Source organism: Myotis brandtii, unplaced genomic scaffold (genome assembly GCF_000412655.1).
Source record: "Myotis brandtii unplaced genomic scaffold, ASM41265v1 scaffold1635, whole genome shotgun sequence".
NCBI classification, from domain to species: Eukaryota; Metazoa; Chordata; class Mammalia; order Chiroptera; family Vespertilionidae; genus Myotis; species Myotis brandtii.
Window position 1 is genome coordinate 41,438 of NW_005355981.1, and position 21,271 is coordinate 62,708.

At 37.9% G+C, this 21,271-nt stretch overlaps 1 protein-coding gene across 1 annotated transcript in view; it reads left to right on the top strand.

Moving 5' to 3' along the window:
* Positions 1-12,854, top strand: part of LOC102239061 (cysteine-rich secretory protein 2-like) — a 43,838-nt gene extending 30,984 nt beyond the window's left edge. The window contains exons 5-10 of the mRNA XM_005862324.2: positions 4,993-5,112; positions 8,098-8,185; positions 9,399-9,544; positions 10,388-10,482; positions 11,255-11,343; positions 12,722-12,854. Coding sequence (XP_005862386.2) covers positions 4,993-5,112; positions 8,098-8,185; positions 9,399-9,544; positions 10,388-10,482; positions 11,255-11,343; positions 12,722-12,849 — 666 coding nt within the window. The 3' untranslated portion in view covers positions 12,850-12,854. The remainder of the gene's footprint in view (positions 1-4,992; positions 5,113-8,097; positions 8,186-9,398; positions 9,545-10,387; positions 10,483-11,254; positions 11,344-12,721) is intronic.
* The last annotated feature ends 8,417 nt before the right edge of the window (positions 12,855-21,271 follow it).

A 21,271-nucleotide genomic window follows, 5' to 3' on the forward strand; every position in this document is an offset into this window, starting at 1 on the left:
AAGGGCCAGAAGGTTGAGAACCACTGCAATAGGGCATGAGGCTGGAGTAGTAAGAGCAGGCCCAGGTCCCACGGGCCTTATAAGTAATTTTAAAAAAATGCAATCAGGGAGGGTCTGAATAGAGGGTGATAGAGAGATTTGCATTTCAGAAAGATCACTCTATCACATGGCAAGGAGCAAGACTGGAGGCAGAGAGACTAGTTGGGAACTTGTTCAGTATTGTAGGTGATAAACTATGATCGTGGCCTGTACTTAATTCTGAGAATGAGGAACTAATTCCAAAACACGATTTGGCTACTTCTCCAATCTATGTTAGAAGCCACAGGACAGACAAGGGTTAGACATAGAAGTTGAGGAGAAGGTGGCAATATCTGTTTTGTATCCCTGGGAGATTAGTGATGACACCCCCTGGAATGGGAAGCACCTGATGATAATCAGGCTCTGAGAGAAGCCAAGGATGAATTCCTCTGGGGCAGGTAGGTTTCAGGTGAAGCGTGGATAGGATCTGAGCTGGAGATAAGAGGTCTAGGGATCATTGGCATACATGTGGCATCGAAACTACAAAAGTGGCCATGGAAAGAAACCACAAAAGTGGAAAAACTATAAAGTGAAAAGGGAAAGAATTGTGCAGAATACCAAAATTTAAGGGTGAACCAGAGAAAGGGAAGCTGAAAGGGAAGGAGGGTGAGAAGAAAGAGAAGAAATAGCAGCATCACAAAGCCAAGGGCAAGAAGAATGTATGCAACATTCCCCAGTGCCACCTAGAGAGGTAAGGTAAAGAAGAAGTTTCCATTAGATTTACCACCGATGAGGTTGTGATGATCTTGGCAAATGCCAGTTCAGCGGGGTGGTGAGGACAGAAGACAGAGTGCAGCAGGTTGAGAAGCAAGTGTAACGTGAGAGGAGAAAGGGAAAGCTTTGAGAGGAGAAAGCCATATCCCTCATATTAGTAAGTGGGGAAATTCAATCAAGCAGCGCAAAATTTGGCTTATAAGGTTCCACCTCCTTTTATCCTCTTTGCGAGAGAAGTCTTGGCATGTGGACTATAAGACCAAGCAGGAAAAAGGAAGGTAGAATACACCCTTGAGACTGAGTGATTCTTATTAATTTGGCTTTGTATTTACTTAAAGGGATCGTGTTTTACTTCTAAAGAACTGAATCTTCTTTACAGACTAGCAAGTTATTTGAGGAAACCAAAAAGAATAATGCAACTTTCATATTTCTCAAAAGAAGATAAGTAAAAACAAGTTTCATTGAGTTATATGCCTACAAAGCTTTCTTAGTATAGTCACCAACCACGTGGAGTGATTGGTGTTAACACATGGGAAGAAGCTGAAAGTTTGGAAATGCTGTTTCCTAGTCTAAAGTTTAGAAGTGCTATTTCCTTAGTTCTAGCAGTGTATTCCAGGGCCAGTTAGTCAACTTAGAAAGACCCTGAGATTTAGTTAGTGTCAGAGAATTTGGTTCAAGTTCTGGGTTTTTGGCTCACATGATTTTATAAGTTTAGATCGGAGAACTTTAACATATTTAATTTTCAGGGTCCTAGTCTCTAAAATGGCATACAATTTTAGTCAATGTAGCCATTTATTCTGGGGAATGCCAACTAAGGAGTGGTTTATCTGGTCTGGAATATCCCTGAACCTTGTTTTTTAGTTTTTTATTTCAATTCTCAGTGGGGATAATAAATCTTACCACAATGCATTGCTTTGAGAACTGAATTCTATAATAGTACTTCCATGAAGTGTAAAAATTAAAATTATTTTACATATTAAAAGAAGATGCAAAGAAAGAAAATGTGACCTTATTATGAGCATCACCAGGGTTGATTGTAATGAATCAACTACTTAGTACTCACAGTGTGTTGACTTCCAGAAAATCCATTGCACCCTCCAAGGATCTCAGTTATTCTTTGCTTTGACTTCTTTTGTCAATGGTGTGAGCTATATATTTAAAGGTATTTTTGACACTCAGCTCTCACTGTCCACACAGCACTTGAAACCATAAATCACTGTTTTTACTGCTGGTTTTGTTAATGTTGTAATTGGAAAGGCAATACTAGTGCATATGAGAAGGTGAGTGCTAGGTGATGTCTAAGTGAAAGGTTGCAGTAAGCAACCAGGGGTTAAAAAGATCATCAATAGATCCAAAAAGTAAGAAAGACACATGAGTGTACTAATAGCGAAATGCTTAATGTGGAAGCTATTTTCTAAGGAAATGATGGTAGCTATCATATGTTGCTCTCATTATTAAAATAGAACCTATCAGCACAAGGGATATGTTGTCTATTTATTAACTTGCACTTCCAAATTTAAAGTAATCGGCTTTAGGCTACAATGAAAAAAGAGATCCTTACATAATTCAGCTAACCTTTCTGATTTTCGGTTTTATTAATGGGTGAAAATAAGAGAGCTTTTTTTCACTCAGAGTCTAGACAGGGAATTCAACACAGATGTCTTGTTTGGTGTTGTTCCAGCTTTATTGAGATACTAGAGGCCTGGTGCAAGAATTCATGCACCAGTAGGGTCTCTCTGCCTGGCCAAAAACAGCTCTCTGACATCACCCAAGGGGTCCCAGATTGCAAGATGGTGCAGGCTAGGCCAAGGGACCAAACCAGTGCATGATCAGGGCCAGGGAGGGTCATGGGAGGTTGGCCAGTTGCGGAGGGACTGTGGGAGGGCTCTAGGGCATGTCCAGCCCGTCTTGCTCAGTCACGATCAGCTGGACCCCAACAGCAAGCTAACCTACCAGACAGAGCGTCTGCCCCCTGGTGGTCAGTGCACATCATAGCGACTGGTCAACCAGTCAACTGTCTGCCCCCTGCTGGTCAGTGCTCATCATAGCGAGTGGCTGAGTGGCCTTAGCATATCATTAGCATATTATGCTTTGATTGGCTGAATGGCCAACGGACAGTTAGCATATTAGGCTTTTATTATATAGGATAATTGACACATAACTGTGTAATTTAAATTGTCTCAGTAATGATTTGATACACTTACATACTACAAAATGATTACCACCATAGCTAATACCTCCATCTTATCACATAATTACCATTTCTTTCTTCAACACAGATGCTTTTAATGAATGAGCAGTAACAAAGCAATATTTATAGAGGAAGGATCAGGGTTAAAGGAACAAAATAGCTACTAGTGGCCATGGAAAGCCTTTTAATTGCTAGGCCTGCTGGACTAAAGGAAGAAATAACACCAGGATCAAAATGGAGCTATCTCCTCCCAGAGATGGAGTGTGAAAGTAAGAAGGAAGTGGGCAGACAAAGCTGTGACCTCTACTTCTTCCCACCCTCTGTTTTCCCTGTGCCTCTCTTTGGATCAATCCATCCAGAAAGCACAAGACAAGGGAGCCCAGGTGGTGCAGGCCAGAGGGTCAGCTCCAGGCCAGGGGATGGGGCAGAGAAGGGTAGAGAGGGCACTAGTCCAGTGGCATAGTAAACAGAGAAGAACCAGAGTAGAATTTACTAAATGATTTCCAGGGTTTCTTTCAGCATAATTTTTTCATTAAAAAAAATACACTGCCTTCTAATTATGCTCTTATTAAGACAGAAAAGGATAATTTTTGAGGTTGGCTTAAAAATAAGTGTGCACACAATTCATAATCTTTACAAGATACTGAATATAGTTGGCAGATACACCACATATTTAAAAACACACACACATATTTTATTGATTTTTTACAGAGAGGAAGGGAGAGGGATAGAGAGCCAGAAACATCAATGAGAAAGAAATATTGATCAGTTGCCTCCTGCACACCCCCTACTGGGGATGTGCTCACAACCAAGGTACATGTCCTTGACCGGAACCAAACCCGGGACCCTTCAGTCTGCAGGCTGATGCTCTATCCACCGAGCCAAACCGGTTAGGGCATATTTTTTCATCTAAATAATATATCAATATACTACAGTCATATATATAATATTATCTATATATATAAAAGCCGAAGTGACTGTTATGTCCAGTCAACCGAACAACCAGTTGACCAAATGACCAGTCAACCAGTTGCTATAACACTCACTGACTACCAGGAGGCAGATGCTCAATGCAGGAGCTGCCCCCTGGTGGTCAGTGCACTCCCACAGCCAACCTCCCATGGCTGGCCAACCTCCTGTGGTCCCTCCTCCTGGCTTGCTGGCCCCAATTGGCCTCGATTGCCAGCCAGTCCAAGGGACCTCACCCATGCACAAATTTGTGCACCAGGCCTCTATACATATATCCTAAAATTTTCTGAAGTGTGAGTAAATATTTTTGCTGGATATCATTTAGCTCAAATTTTGGTTTTGCAGAATTCCAGGTACTGTTGTTTTGTTCTATTGGAACTTTCTGGTACTAATTAGGCTGCTGATATGGCTTTAAATTCTTTCATGTTATCAGATAAGGTCATGTGTAAACAGGTTTATGGATCAATTAATCTATTGTTAAAGGCAAAGCAAATGTTGATATTCAAAAGGACACTTTCAAGTTCCCCACAAAAATTCTATGACTTACTAGTAGACTACCAAATTATGGTCCCTGGGAACTTGTTGGCCCTACCTAATCTTCCTGAATCAAAAACTCTGAGGGGTGGCCATAGCTGGTTTGGCTCAGTTGATAGAGTGTCGGCCTGCTCTCTATCCACTGAGTCCCAGGTTTGATTCCAGTCAAGGGCACATGCCCAGGTTGTGGGATTAATCCCAAGTGGGGGGCTTGCAGGAGGAGGCCAATCAATGATTTCATCTCATTATTGATATTTCTATCTCTCCCTCTCCCTTCCTCTCTGAAATCAATAAAAATATATTTAAAAATAAAAAAAACAACAACTCTGCAGGGTGGAGCCCAGCAATCTGTATGCTAACAAGCCCTCTGGGTGAGTTTGATGATAAAGTCGAAGAACACAAAACTCAACATTTTTTTTAACTTCCATGTTGAAATAAATCAGTTGTTTCATTATCTTGATTTTCAATATTGTAACATTGTTCTTACTTTTTGCTTCATTTTAAAGTCAAATACCTCAGTTTTCAATTTTTTGACTCAACGTCCATCAGTCCAAATGGAGATTATTAATAAGCACAATGACCTTAGAAGGATGGCAAGTCCCAGTGCCAGCAACATGCTTAAAATGGTAAGTCCTGTCTGATTGATAGATTGTTATCAATTAGCATCTAACCACGTAACAATGAATATTAAACTACGATCTATCTATGTAAAATACTCTAATCTCTTTATTTCCCTAGAAAAGTTATCACATTGGTTGGTAGTTAAATGTAACACTGCATTTGAACTGGAAAACATTGACTCTCTCAATAAAGGATGAAAGTATAATTAATAGGCAGTGAAAGAAGCCTTGTAAATTATATTACTTGAGTAATTAGATGCTAAACAACTAATAAAAACTTAAACTATATAATAAAATATGGTGTATAGGTCTAAAAATTATATTCTTTCTGTTATTGGTGGGGTACCCTCTGTGTTCCCACCTGCTACTGGTGGAAGTGGAATTCTTATGATGTCATGAGAAAAGGAATTTTCTGAGACTCGTACAGGAAAACGAGTGCTATTTACTTGCATGGAATTAAACCCCTGGGTTTCCAAGGTCTCATTTCCCTTCATCTCACCATGGAAAAAGTCCAGCCTTATCTTCATCAGAGCTAGAATTTAAGCCACTGCCTAGCATTTCTGCCCCATATTAAAGCACAGTCCGGTGCAGTCCAGCATCTGGCTAGGTCAGCTTGTGTTTCCAGCTGCAGTCCATTGCCTGTAGGGTCCCTATGGCCATGGGCCATGCAGCTGATAAATCTACATGGCTTTGGAGGTGCACAGTGAGTGATGGTCAAGGAGCAAGAGAAAACAAGGGAGCAAGAGCATAAGAGCAAACAAGCAAGAGGAACAAGAAAGAGAGAATTCTTTGTCTGGGGATTATAACCAGGAGCTTAACCAATCAACCCTTCAGGACTTCACTTGTTTGCAGTGTCTCTGCCTTTTTAGCCAATTATCTTTTCCCCAAGTTAGTACCTTCCCTACATCACCCCAACTTCACTGCACATGTGCCCAGCTTCCTTCCCCCAGTGATTTGCAGAGAATGGCTCCCTGGGGAGTGCAAAGTTGCAGCTTCCTGGTTAAGCTGCCCAGTTGACCATGCCTATAATGTCTGACCTTCCATTTGCTTTCTTCCTACTATTAATATTAATAAACGTGTTAAGAGGGTAACACTGCTCTTCAGCTATGGTCAGGTCATATGTTATAGAATGTGTATGGGTTTAGGCCAGTGATGGCGAACCTCTGACACGCGTGTCAGAGGTGACACGCGAACTCATTTTTTTGGTTGATTTTTCTTTGTTAAATGGCATTTAAATATATAAAATAAATATCAAAAATATAAGTCCTCATTTTACTATGGTTGCAAAGATCAAAAAATTTCTATATGTGACACGGCACCAGAGTTAAGGTTTTTCAAAATGCTGAAATGCCAAGCTCAAAAGGTTCCCCATCACTGGTTTAGGCAATACATTATGAAAGGGAGCATACACAGAAAGTGTTGATTAGCATGGTGGGGAGCCTGGAAACTGAAAGGTGAGGCAGTCTGAGGTATTTAAACTAAATATTATCCCAGGAGAATATGATCACTGACTCTGGGCTAATTACTTAATCTGAAGGAGCCTCAGCTTTCTTGGCGATTAGTGGAAATGATCATTAAACTTTGCTAACCTTTGTGAGGATCAGTATAGAAATGCTATTGTAAATAAAATACCATTAACATCTGAGATGTTCAGTAAAAAGTAGTTACTGTTTCTCTTCCCATTCAAGTATTTAAAGTGCTATCATATGATGAATTAAATGTGTTCTGAATTTCCTCAAAGGGCTGAGCTAGAATTAACAAATCATAGGTATTTGAAAGTTATACTGTATATGCCTCAAGAGATTTTTTTTAAAAAGTCTATTTAGAAATTAGCTGTCTTAGGAGGTACTGAACATATACTTCCATTGCAGACAAAATGTATATTTTTTTAGAAGAGAGTCCTATAATAAATGAGAAAGAATCCATGATCTTTCTGGTTCATGCCATTGCTGAGATACTATGAAAGTTGTTGCTAAATCTAGGCCAGTGATGGCGAACCTATGACACGCATGTCAGAGGTGACACGCAAACTCATTTTTTTGGTTGATTTTTCTTTGTTAAATGGCATTTAAATATATAAAATAAATATCAAAAATAGAAATCTTTGTTTTACTACGGTTGCAAATATCAAAAAATTTCTATATGTGACACAGCACCAGATTTAAGTTAGGGTTTTTCAAAATGCTGACATGCCGAGCTCAAAAGGTTCGCCATCACTGATCTAGGCTATAGGAAGGAATTTTTCTACTGACCCGTATGTTTAGCTTTATTTCTGAGGAAGTGTGTTGTACCCAATGTACAGGACAAATACCTCCTGACCATAATAGCTAACTGACATTGCCTTCTCAAAGGTACAGGCTGTCTGCTCTGTTCTGAACATCTCTTCATCTTAGATTGGAACTTTTCCCCCTCTCTCTAGAAAGTAATGTATAGCAATTTTGGTTTAACTTATCTGAATGATGATAACACTCAATTCCTATTTGGATTTATTTTCCTATATCTTTCCTATTTTTGCATATGAGATAAGGGTAGACATTTATTTTTCCACATATTTTGTACTTCACCCTGTTTTATTTTATTTAGTACAGCACAAACTTATTAATGCTTGTTATAGCATCTGGCAATATATTAATGTACATGAAGACTGGGACAAAGGCAACAGACATTTTGAGAAAAACAGCACATACTTAGTTCTCATTTCTAATTAAATATCCATAGCCCCAAGCTGTGCTTATCCAACTAATTGGGTTTAAAATATTTTTTCCCTAAAATATTTAATCTGTGACCCAATATGGTAATATGCTTCCTTATAATTAAGTGATTTAGAAAAGCAAGAAATGTATCTTTCGGTAGAACAATGGAAAAATAAGAAATACTAGAAAACAATTCATCTAATATGCATTTGTTTTAAATGTGATCATATACATCATGATTGTGTCATGAATACATAATATTTTTATATGTTTTCAAATGTTTGTCATTTACATCAAGACATGGAATGACGCAGTTGCGAGGAATGCTGCAAACTGGGCAAACAAGTGTACCTTGTCTCACAGTCCTTCATCTGAACGACGAATCAGTTGTAAGTCACACTTCATCAATCAATAAAAACCAAAAATTAAGCTAAAATTCACTGAAGTGGTGAGCTATGGCAGCTTGGGAATGGTGATGGAGATTTTGTCTGTTGGTTTTAACGTCATGACCTATCCTCTCACACAGGAACTTTGCTTCCTTTTGCTTCCTTTCTTATATTCCTTTGTTTTCTTTTTTTAAAAAACTCTTGCCCTAAAATGTCATCTTTTGCTTCTCTTATATTCCTTTGTTTTCTTTTTTTAAAAAACTCTTGCCCTAAAATGTCATTACTCCTGCTACTCCAAGAAAAAAGAAGAAAAAAGAAAATGACTCTAAGTTAGAGATCCAAGGCAAAAGCTATGGGGGAAGGAGGAGGAGACAACAAAAAAACATTGTTTTAAATTTTTTTTTCTGAACTTCAGTTCATGTAGATACTCACCATTCTTATTTAGTCACATGCCAAGTTTATTCCTGAAATCTAAAAAAACAACAACAAAAAACCCTTCTCACTTATTACATTGTAGTCAAATTTACCAGACTATAAATTCCTGGTGAAAAGAATTATTTATTTTAATATAACTTTCCAGGGCATAAGTGTAAATTATGTTCATGAAGAATTAACTCTCTACCTTACTTTCAAGGTCCTCAGTTTGCTTCACTCTGCAAGCCCACCATACCAAAACCTGTCTTACACTTTTTTGCTAAAATCTGATGGGCCTCCTCGTCACCACTCTTGCATTCATGGCTTTGATTTCATTTTCCCACAGGATATACCATCTTATGTCTGGTCTATTTGCTGTCTGCTTCACATGTGCTCCTCTTAATTCTCTAGCTAAAGAGCAGAAGGTCAAAATCATGTCCCCTATATGCATACTATGAAGGCATAGCAGATAATAATAAATACTTGCTGTTTGTTAATTCATTTACTAGTGTTGCCAAAAATGGCATCTGTGACTGTGTTAACCTACACCATCAGCTTGAAAATGAATCATTATTTACATATTTTTAAAAAGCTAGTCATATGTGGGCGGGAGGGAGTGATTCCAATTCATAGAACTGAGCTTTGGAAATTGAAATTAGATTTCTCCAATCAGTCAGTGAAAGATTTGGAAGGTGATATTGATCACAAAAACTAAAATATAATATTCTGATAGTTTTCGATGAGAATTATTTGAAACTACTGGTTTCACTATTGTTTCATTGTCTTTTCTAATTTTTAGCCACTGGTTGTGGAGAGAATTTATACATGTCCAGTAGTCCCAAATCATGGTCAGATGCAATCCAATCTCTTTACGATGAAGTTAAAGATTTCAAATATGGATATGGAGGTACTCGAGCAAATGCTGTAACTGGCCATTACACCCAGGTAAAAATGTAATGACAAAAGTTTAATGTTTTTTGTCCACTACCCTCCCAGAATTATTTTTTCTGTGCAGTTTATTCTGGAGATGCTAAGCATACATCTTAGCTATGCAACCTATATGTGAGTGTAAAAGCTGCCCTACTTTACAAAGTATGTGCTACCCATTAATGTACATAAACATCAACCCATTATCTCTTGGGTACCCACCAACTTCATCTGCTTATTGTGATCTCAATTTACCACAACGGATTTTTTAAATGACAGCTCTGAGAATAAAGTGATGAATGACTTTAATTATATTTAAGCAACACTTTGAACAAGTCTCAAGCTATTTTCTCTAGACTATAAGAGGATGAAACACTGAAGAGAAAAATAATAAAAAAATTAACTCATATATGCAAGTTAGTTTTAGTCATTAAATAAGTATTTTTGTATTATATATATTGGGCCCCTAAGATTATCTACACACACACACACACACACACACACCAAGATCAATAGTTTCTTCTTTTTTCCTGCAAAAATCAAATTGCCTTTAAGTGACTATCCCCTTATTGCCCAGCATGCCATTGTCCACATATTTATGAATTTAAGTGTGATTCACTGTTATAACAAAGGTACCATGCATATATAAAGTTTGTTGGATGTTAAATGAGGTCCCATACCTGGAAGAGATATTTTAAAAGAATACTCAAGTTTATAAATTTAAAAAATCTGAAAGCAACATTTTTCAGGTTTTAAAATTCCCTTCATTGATAACGTCTAATAAGCAATTAAGAAACAAGCCCTACAATGTGAACAGCATGAACTTAATTAAAATGATTATTTTAAACTTTTCTCTTACAGCTCGTTTGGGCCACTTCCCACCAACTTGGCTGTGCATTAGCCCACTGTCCTCACAGCAAACTTCAGTATTACTATGTTTGCCATTATTGCCCTGCGTAAGTATAGCCCAAAGGGCCACTTCGGGCATATGGTAGGCCAAATGGCCTGCACCTTGAGCTATAATCCAACTCCTTTCATCCATCTGAGGTTCTAAGGTAGCTTCATGGAGAGCTTTGAGGGTGGTTTTGAAGAAAGGAGAAAATTGGAAGGACTGGAAAGGCCAAGCAGTGCATTCTAAGGGTTGAAAGAGCCATGGAGATATTGGTAGCAAAGTCCAGAAAGAATGGGCTCTGTGGTCCACAAGGTTCAAGAATAAATGTTGGCTTTGTCACTTACTAGTTGTGTGACCTTCAGTTCACCAATAACTTAGCAACTTGGAGCTCCTTTTTCCTTATCTAAAAGAGACAATAGCAATACATTTCTTGCAGTGTTTTTTTTTCTGAGAAATAGACATAATAAGCTATTTTAAGTGCTTAGCATAGCTCATGGCACATATTAGATTCTCAATTAAATAAAAATTCATCTAGTACAGAAGTAAGAAATACTCTGTGAGATGCCGAATCCAAAAATTCTTAGGAACCTTGCTACAAACCTCTCTTCTGGTGGCATACCTTTGATTTACTGTGAAGACGGTGGAACCCCATCTCCTTTTTTCTGCATATATTTGAATCCTACCAATTTACCTTAAAATTGTCTTTGTAGACCTAACCTTCATAAATGTCTCCCTTTTATAACATATGACTCTTGCTATGTATTTTACTCCCATGGCACGATCCTGTATTTCTTCATGTTGTCACTGCTTCTGTCTCTCAAATATTCCATTGCCAGCGGGAACCACTTTAATACCATCAGGACCCCATACAAAAGAGGGAGACCATGTCAAGACTGCCCTCATCATTGTGATAATGGGCTTTGCAGTAAGTACTATTCATTCTGCATCTTTATGTTCTGATGTCTACATGGACATGACCTTGCTGAGTATAACAGTCTCAGAATCTTCCCTGATATATGAATGACCTCATTCTGTTTCTGCCCCCCACCCCCCGCTTCCTACTTCAGTCTTTTTGATCTTGGCAATAAAAATGGAGCTAAAGCCCAGTTGGTGTGGCTCAGTGATTGAGCATTGACCCATGAACCAGGAGGTCATGGTTTGATCCCCAGTCAGGGCATATGTCCAGGTTGCAGGCTTGATCCCCAATGGGGGGCATGCGGAAGACAGCTGATCAATGATTTTCTCTCATTATTGATGCTCCTCTCTCACCCTCTCCCTTCCTCTCTCTGAAATCAATAAAAACATATTTTTTTTAAAAAAAGAGAGAGCTAAAAATGAAAGTGGTACATTCAGCTGCCATTTGAGAGTGGTGACTACTAAATTAAGATAGACTTCGAGGTAGTCATGCAAAGCAAAATAAACCATGCCAGTGTGGAGGTGAAATTGCCCTATAAGGCCTTCTAGTTGTCAGTTCTCAGTCAGGGTGGTGAAAAGCAAAATTATTTGAAACTCACTATACAACCACAGAGAGGCTCAGGCTTGATTTGCTGTTGCTCCTAAATAAAAGCCAGGGGATAAAACAAAGGGAAACTTCATGTTGTTCTCCTCAGTATGAGCACCCCTACACACACACACACACACACAGTCACACTCACACACTAGCATACACTCACATATTCTGCCAACTACGTCACTTGCTTCCTTCCTCACAGCTGCATTTCCTGGGAAGCAGGCACCTACAAAAGAACTTTGGATTGCTTCAAGCACATGCATTAAATGTTCCTGCCAGTCTTCTAGGAATCCCCAGATACTACATACACATATAAATATACACACCAGAGCTACTGCTGGGATAGGATACTAATCATTTGTATGGCTTGGTAAATGGGGTATGAGTAGGATTTGTCTTCCATTTGCTGCCCTTGCCCCTTTGTACAATCTATTCATTTCACAAGTAGATATGGTAGCACTCATACCCACAGGGCTAAATAAGTAGCGCCTGAAATATATTGTTACAAATAAAAAAATTATTTTATTTTGTTAATTTGTTACTATGCACCTTGTTGGAACATGATAGTGAAATTTATTTGATGTCATGAAGTTCTGGGTGTGTGAACTCTCTGTCTGCCACATCAGGTATATTTATTAAGCAGTTTAAGACTATTAACTCCCATGTGTGTGGTGAGCTTTGAATAATAGAATATATAAAGAATAAACGGGTTTCCCCTGAGATAATATAGTTTTGGATAACTAATACTTCAATCCAAGAAGCAGCATTTAATTTACTTTTTATTTCATTTTAGCCAATTCCTGCATGAAGGCGGATAAGATATCGAATTGTGACTATTTGGTCAGAAAAGTAGGGTGTGATGACAAAATCACAAAAGCAAAATGCCAGGCCACCTGTCAATGCCCTTCTTCAATAAAATAAAACACATTTTAAGGCTGATTCTTCATCTCAAGAGCAAAGTGACTCCACTTAAAAACTACTGTAAAAATGTCATTGTTTTTTTCTAAATGATCAAATAAATTTTGAAAAAATCTTCTATTGACTATGTCCTCTTTCATCCATTCAATTTGAGGATATCTGAATAAAGAAAACCAGGTAACAAAAGCAGTACATTTAGTATCTATGAACTATAAATTAAAAATATAATGCTGAATCTAATAAATTCTTTAGTCATCATAATTGGTAACATGTGCTAAAAGCTTTTGTGCAACTTAGGAATAAATGTATTCAAAGCTTTTAAAACAAAATTTTTCCTTCACTTAGGCATTAAGCAATCCATTGATGAGTGTATGCACTTGTAGCCTAGAAGAGCTCTGTTTTGGCTGGTGTTCATAGGACAAAGATGACAGGGGAAGATGCCGATCCCAATGATAATTTAAAATATGAACATATCTAAGTCTGTTGGCAGAAACATGAAAGAATTTGCTAAAGTGATAATTCAAAAACACTTACCCAGTCACTGACTAGACCTAAATTAATTCATGTATTTGGCTCCCCCAGTTGAGGGGGAGGCCATGGCTATGTCCCTAGAGCAGTGATGGTGAACCTATGACATGCATGTCAGAGGTGACATGGGAACTCATTTTTTTGGTTGATTTTTCTTTGTTAAATGGCATTCAAATATATAAAATAAATATCAAAAATATAAGTCTTTGTTTTACTATGGTTGCAAATATCAAAAAATTTCTATATGTGACATGGCACCAGAGTTAAGTTAGGGTTTTTCAAAATGCTGACACGCCGAGCTCAAAAGGTTCGCCATCACTGCCCTAGAGAAAGGACCCAGCAATGCCATCATAACACATTCCATGAACTTTTTGTTAAGCCTTCACGCAAAGGAACCCGGGCTATCTATCAAGGTAACTGGCAGGAGTGGAAAAAGATTTTTGTGGTTTATTAGATCTGGACTTAAAACTAGTGCTGATCTCCAAAGACCTCAAATACTACCATAGCACATAGATCAGAATAAATCTTAGAAAGGTCAAGATAATAAAGTCCTGGCCCAAGTGCATCTCAGAGTAGCAGCAGTAGGACTGCAGACTGATGCCATGGGTAATTCTCCAGTTCCAAAAGATGGAGTAAAAATCAATACACTTAGCTTGGCCAATGTTGAGCATCGGCCATGAACTAAGAGGTCACACTTTCAATTCCCAGTCAGGGCATATACCCGGGTTGTTGGCTCGATCCCCAGTTGCATGCAGGAGGCAGCCAATTGGTGTTTTACTCTTAGCAAGATTTCTATCTCTCTATCCAGCTCTTTTCCTTTCCCTCTAAAAAATTCAATAAAAACATATTTTTAAAAAAATCAATACACTTAGAAAGTCTCAAATTCACTACATTGGTTTTCTGACCCAAAGATTTAGAGCTATCATGGTAGCCAGGGCCAAGTGGAAGTCCATGAAACTAGCAAGATAATAAGCCAAAAAGAAATTTAAGTGACTGGGATACTACCGAAATTTATGTTACAATCAATACAAAATTCAGTGGTCGTAATTGTGACCCATCCCTATTTACCTTGTCTATTTAGCTAGTGTAAACGCTAAATGGTTTATGGATAATAACTGTAGACCAGCGAGCAATTCTCAGCGTTTTCATCTCATGGCACACATAAACCAATTACTAAAATTCTGCAGCACACCAAAAAATATATTTTTGTCCCAATCTGACAAAAAGTAGGTATGCTTTTGATTCATTCACATTGGATGGCTACTATTGTGTTGGTTATTGTCATTTTTTTATTTGACCATCTAAGGAGGAAGTGGTTAGTGCCTCTGACTAAATAGGTATTGCATGTTTTAAAAATTCTTACGACACACTGGTTGAAAATCGCTGTTGCAGTGGACTATTGCAAACTTAACCACACAGTGGTACCACTCATAATGGTGATTCTATATGTCAAATCTTTATTACAGAAAGTCAACAGATTCCCTGGCACCCGGAATACATCTATAGAATTACAGTTTCTCTTATTCTATTATAATCAGCAAAGATAATCACACACAGTCTCCCTCTATATAACAAGGCAAATAGTACATACTATACCTTAGTACATAGTATACCTTTGCATCTGTCTACTCTTCCAATAGTGCTTCTATTAGATTCACAAGGCATCTTGTTTCGTGCCATAGTACTGCATATTGCTGTTTTAAGAGCTGTGGCAAAAAGATAAGGTTTTGTGTATATTGTGTATATTTCAGAGACCAATATAATGAACACCCATGTGTTCACCTGCCAGCTCATGAAACAAAATATTGTGAAGTTGAAACTCACTGTAGCCACCATGACCCCTGACTCTTCCTGCCTTTGTCTTGAATTGGTTACTTCTCATGCCCATGACTTGGTTACTACATAGTTTTCCCATATATGTATCCCATATGTGTATTTAGTATTGTTTTTCATATTTTTAAATTTTATGTAAATGCTGCCAATATTGTACATACCATCTACAGCTTGTCTTTTTATCTTAAAACTAGAGGCCTGGTGCATGAAATTCATGCATGGGTAGGGTCCCTAGGCCTGGCCAGCAATCAGGGCCGATGGGGCCTTCCAGCTGCTGACTAGGGCCTTTCTTCATTCCGCACTACCCCCAGGTGGTCAGCACACATCATAGCAAGCGATTCAACTCCCAGTCTCCCGGTCAAACTCCCAAGGGGACAATTTGTATATTAGCCTTTTATATAGAGAGATTGTTTGGGAGATTTATTTATTCTTATGCTATCAAGCTGTTCACACTCATTTTCACTTTTGTATAAACATTTAATTGTGTTCTCCAACACTATAGTCATTCTCTTTTTCATGTACACTTAGAAAGTCTCCAGTTTTTTACCCTGACATATAAGTTTACACTGAACATTTTTACACAAGTTCTTGTAAACATGCTCCAGCATTCTCTGGGACTAAAATTGACAGGCCAAAGTAATTGGCATCTTCCTCTTTACTGGAACTTGCCTAATTATTCTCCGAACTAGCAGAACCAGTTTACACTCCCAACAGCCAAAATAGGATTTCCAGTTTTTCCATGTCCATAAAACACGTGGCTTACTGTATTTTTTAAATTGGCAAATATGATACCATATTATGGTTTAAATTTTTATTTCTTTAACTATTAGTAAGATTGCAAATATTTTTATGTTACTTGGACTTTTGGCAATTCCTCTGCAGTGCACTGCCTGTTCTCAAAGTGTTAATATTTTTTTTTTGGCTCACACAGAGCTGAGATTAAAAAATAGTTATATAAGGAGATTTAACCTGAGGTTCTCTTTTAGTTGATGAGAAGCTGGGTTTGAATTGAGTCAGAAGGAAAGAGCCTTGTAGGCTGATGGTATTACTTCAGGCAGAAGCCTTTGTTAATAGATAGACTGTTCTATGCAGAATAATCCAATGTCAATTTGATGGATAGTTTCCATAGAAACTCATACAGAAATTACCACATTATTACTCCTGAACAACACCTGTTTATATGGTTTTCCTACATGCAAAATTGTTTCATCAGATTTTTTTTAGAAAAACCTCTTTTTAAAAGAGTGATAAATAGCCATTTAACTTCCCATTTACCTTACAATTGACTTTCCCCCCAAAGCGTGTGTATAAATAAGCAACCTCATGATTCCAACTCATAAAAATGTCCTAAATCCAGTGACAGGTCCAAAAATGCATTGCAGTTGGGTCAGGGTATCCTAGTGTGAATGTATTTTTTCTAGGCATGTCCTTGAATTTGTTAAAGAGGAACAATATCACAGGCTCTAGCATTCCTGTCAGACACAGACAGTCCTCAATAAATATTTTGAGTGAATAGTGAGATTAAAGAAGGATACAGAGGGGATACTGCATCATCAAGTTCCTTAGTTGTAAACTATAGAAACCAAATTTTCTCCTTAAAGAGAAAGTGGGATTTGTTGGACGGGTACCAGGCTGCTCAGAGAATCAACCCACATGTCAGGAAACAAGTCTGACCAAGGCAAGCTGAGGTCACAGGTAGAGGGCACCACAGGAACCTTCCAGTTAGAAGACCTACTGTGTTTACAAGCAACCCTGAGGTGTCAACTCTTGTGTATTTTGCATAACTGACCTCTAAATTGACTGATCCCAGGTCACAGGCTTGAACTGCCAAAGCGAGGTGGGGGAGGGCCGGAAATATCCACCCAACTTGAGTTTCTCCACAATGAAAGCAAGACCTTTATTTAAAAACTCCCTTGAAATAGAAAGTGTTTGAGTGTGGCTAGGCAAAAGTGACAAACAGAATAATAGTTACATTTAATGTGTCCCTACTACGTCCCAGGCTTTTTCTTTCATATGCACTGTGATTAGGATCCTCATTATCACCTCTGAAGTAAACAGTACCCACATCTTTTAGAGAGCAAAACCAACCACAGAATTTGACTTACTCAAGTTTATCAGTAAACATTGCACCTGGGACCAGAAGCCAGACAGTTTAGATTCAAGTCTGAGGTACTAAACACTGAACTGTACTATATACCCCCAGATGCTTCCCAACATCCCCTTTCCCTGCTTGTCCTAATGCCTGAAGTTTCCGAGTACAGTTTGGGTTGTAATCCTCTAATAAGAATCACTAGTGATCCTCTATTAAAAACTTCAAAACCTATGGTTCATCTACAGTATGAAACATTTTACCATCTTTAAAAATCAAGAAGTAAAAGTGATATTCTAAGACATATGGTTAAACTGTAATTGAATAATAAAAAATATTAAAGTCAAATAAATAACATATATGGTTAAGTTTTAAATGAAAGGTTATTATGAAGTTACTGATATTAAAATATAAGACATATGTAACTATCAAAACATATTTACATATAAATATATAGAGGGAGCCCAGAAAGATGAACACCAAACTATTGATATGGGAGTGGCATTGAATGGTTACTAAGTTTCAAGTGGTATGAATGATTTAAAGAAGACAAATTTGTTTATAGCTTTCATCATTTGAAAACTGAAACTAAACCTAAATATGCATATGTGTGTATGTATATATATAATTATTATATTCCTATGAAGGGGAGTACTTTTTCTAGGAATAATCCCGAAACAATTTGGCAGAAGAGCGCCAAAACCAATTAGTCAAATACAGAGAACAGCAGTTTCAGAGTCAGAAAGACTTGCATTTTACTTCGGGTCCTGAACTTTTCTAAATGGTATTAGACTTTGGGAGTCATTTGGTGTCTGGTTTTCCCACTTGTAACATGACATTAAGAAATGAACTCCCCTGGCTGGGCTGTTTTAAGGGTTATAATTAGCAGGTGTAGCTATCAGGTGGCAGGGGATGTTAAGGCCACCAAACACTTACTCTAATGTGTGGGTGCCTGAGGCTCAGCAAGCTGAGGCAGATTGATAAAATGCTATGGGGAAAGGACCAAGTTCTGGAAAGAAAAAAAATAATAAAGGTCTGTCATATTTTCTGGGAGGCCCTCGGTTCCAACCTTATCTTTGAGCCGCAGCTTGCCTGGCTTCTGTGACTTCCTTTCACTTAAGCTGTCTACTCCCTTGGGTGCAACGGCCACTGCACTAATCGGGCGGGATCTCCCTGGAACTGAGGCGCAAGTCTCTGTCCCCTGCCCTCCTCCGCTACCTCCTTCTCTTTTGTTCTTTATTTTAATCATTACAGTGGGATAGCAGCTACTGCATACATATTTATTATTAGTGAAGCAAGGGAAGCATGTTTGGGACATATCTTTTCTTGGAAACACTGTGGAGAGTGATTTTTCCCCCCAGTTACAATTAATATTCAATAATGTATTAGTTTTGGGTGTACAGCATGGTGGTTAGACAATTATATAATTTACAAAGTGATCCTCCCAATAATTCTAGTACCCACTTAGCCTAACACACAGTTATTACAATATTACTGACTATTCCCTATGCTGTACTTCACATCCCTGTGACTATTCTAATAATTCTAGTACCCACTTAGCCTAACACGCAGTTATTACAATATTATTGACTGTATTCCCTATGCTGTACTTCACATCCCCGTGACTATTTTGTAACTACAATGTTGTACTTCTTCATCACTTCACCTTCTTCACCCAGCTCCCCAACACCCTTCCCACCTGGCAACCCTCAGTTTGTTCTCTGTTTCTATGAGTCTTTTTCTATTTTGTTCATTTATGTTGTTCTTTATATTCCACATATAGGTGCAATCTTATGGTGTTCGTCTCTCTCTGAGTTATTTCACGTAACATAATGCCCTCTAGGTACATCTATGTTGTTGAAAATAGTAAGATTTCATTATTTTTTTATTGCTGAGTATATTCCATCATTTACATGTATCACTACTTCTTTATTCAACCTATAGATGGGCACTTAGTTTGTTTCCATATCTTGGCTATTGTAAATAACACTGTAATGAACATAGAGGTGCATGTATTCTTTCAAATTAGTGCTTTGGATTTCTTCGTGTATATACACAGAAATAGAATCATTGGATCATCAGCCAGTTCCATTTTTAAATTTTTCAGGAATCTTGATATTGTTTTCCATAGTGGCTGCACCAATCTGCATTCCCACCAACAATGCATGAAGGTTCCCTTTGAGAGAGAGGCGGGAGTAGGTGAGTAGGTAGGAAGAGATCAACCAAAGGACTTGTATGCATATATGCATAACCTATAGACAACAGGGTGGTGGAGGCCTGGGGCAAGGGATGGGGGCAGACTATAGGGGGTCAATGGGAGAAAAAAAAGTGGACATATATAGTACTTTCAACAATAAAGATTTAATAAATAAAAAATAAATGGGAAAAAAAGCAGCAGTGGTCTAATTTTGATCAGTCATTGATATCAAAATAAGCAACTCCAATGCAAGTTTATAATAATAACTGTTATCCAAATGTGCATATATTCAGAAATTGAGATAAAGAAATTGTGTCAGGGGCGGGGCAGACTATAGGGGGTTAATGGGAGAAAAAAAGTGGACATATATAATACTTTCAATAATAAAGATTTAATAAATAAAAAATAAATGAGAAAAAAAGCAGTAGTGGTCTAATTTTGATCAGTCATTGATATCAAAATAAGCAACTCCAATGAAAGTTTATAATAATGTTATCCAAATGTGCATATATTCAGAAATTGAGATAAAGAAATTGTGTCACTTACTTGAAGTCACAGCAAGTTAAGGATCAATGTAGGACGAGAACATGGCTTACTCATTCTTGATCAGTTCACATTGACCTCACCCACTGAAAGTCTCTGAAGCCCGAGAAGAGAGCTGTCTCCCATCATCGACACTTCAGAACCGCCCTGCTCCCCAGCCTCTTCCTTTTGTGGTTAAGAACTGGCAGGAGAACTTTCATCACACTACTGTTTACCGTCTGCCAGACCTTTGGTTCTTCCAAGCTCCGTAATTTGAGCTTGATCCTCAGCTTTGCTCAAGCCCAAGAGATCCTGATGAGAAGCCCTTGCTGACTGAAGTAATGAGAGAGTGAACAGCACTATTAACATTACTGTTGGGATTCTATATGTTTATCATTTAAATGTAATTCCTTACAGCATGGTGTCTCTATTTCCTTTCATGACATGATTGGATTGCCTTTGAGCTGTTTTTTTTTTCTTTTCTTGGAGACTGCCTTTAATTTAATTCACTCAAATAATATTTATCAATTGTCCACTGTGTGGTAAGCACGGTATTGATTCTAGATAACAAAGATTTGCCAGTGAAAAATGGGAAGGGATCAAGAAGTACAAATCGGTAATTACAAAATAGTCATGGGGATGTAAAGTACAGCTTCGGGAATACAGTCAGTAATATTGTAATAACTATGTATGGTGTCAGGTGGGTGCAAGACTTACCGGGGGGCAACACTTCATGAGTTATATGAACCATTATATAAGCCAGTCTAACCAATATGCTGTACACCTGAAATTAACGTAATATTGAACATCAACTATAATTTCAAAAATTTAGCAGTCCATCGCCTTAACCACTCGGCCACCTCGTTGTAATATCGAACATCAACTATATTTTCAGAAATTTAAATGCTGTGCAAAAAAGATACCGCCGCTGTCCTTAGAAGCAATAGGCCAGTGAGGGGCACAGCCATTTAAAAAATATCAGATAAATAACAAGCACCACATAAAAACCAGTGATGGCGAACTTATGACACGCATGTCAGAGGTGACACACGAACTCATTTTTTTGGTTGATTTTTCTTTGTTAAATGGCATTTAAATATATAAAATAAATATCAAAAATATAAGTCTTTGTTTTACTATGGTTGCAAATATCAAAAAATTTCTATATGTGACACCACGGCACCAGATTTAAGTTAGGGTTTTTCAAAATGCTGACACGCTGAGCTCAAAAGGTTCGCCATCACTGATAAACACAC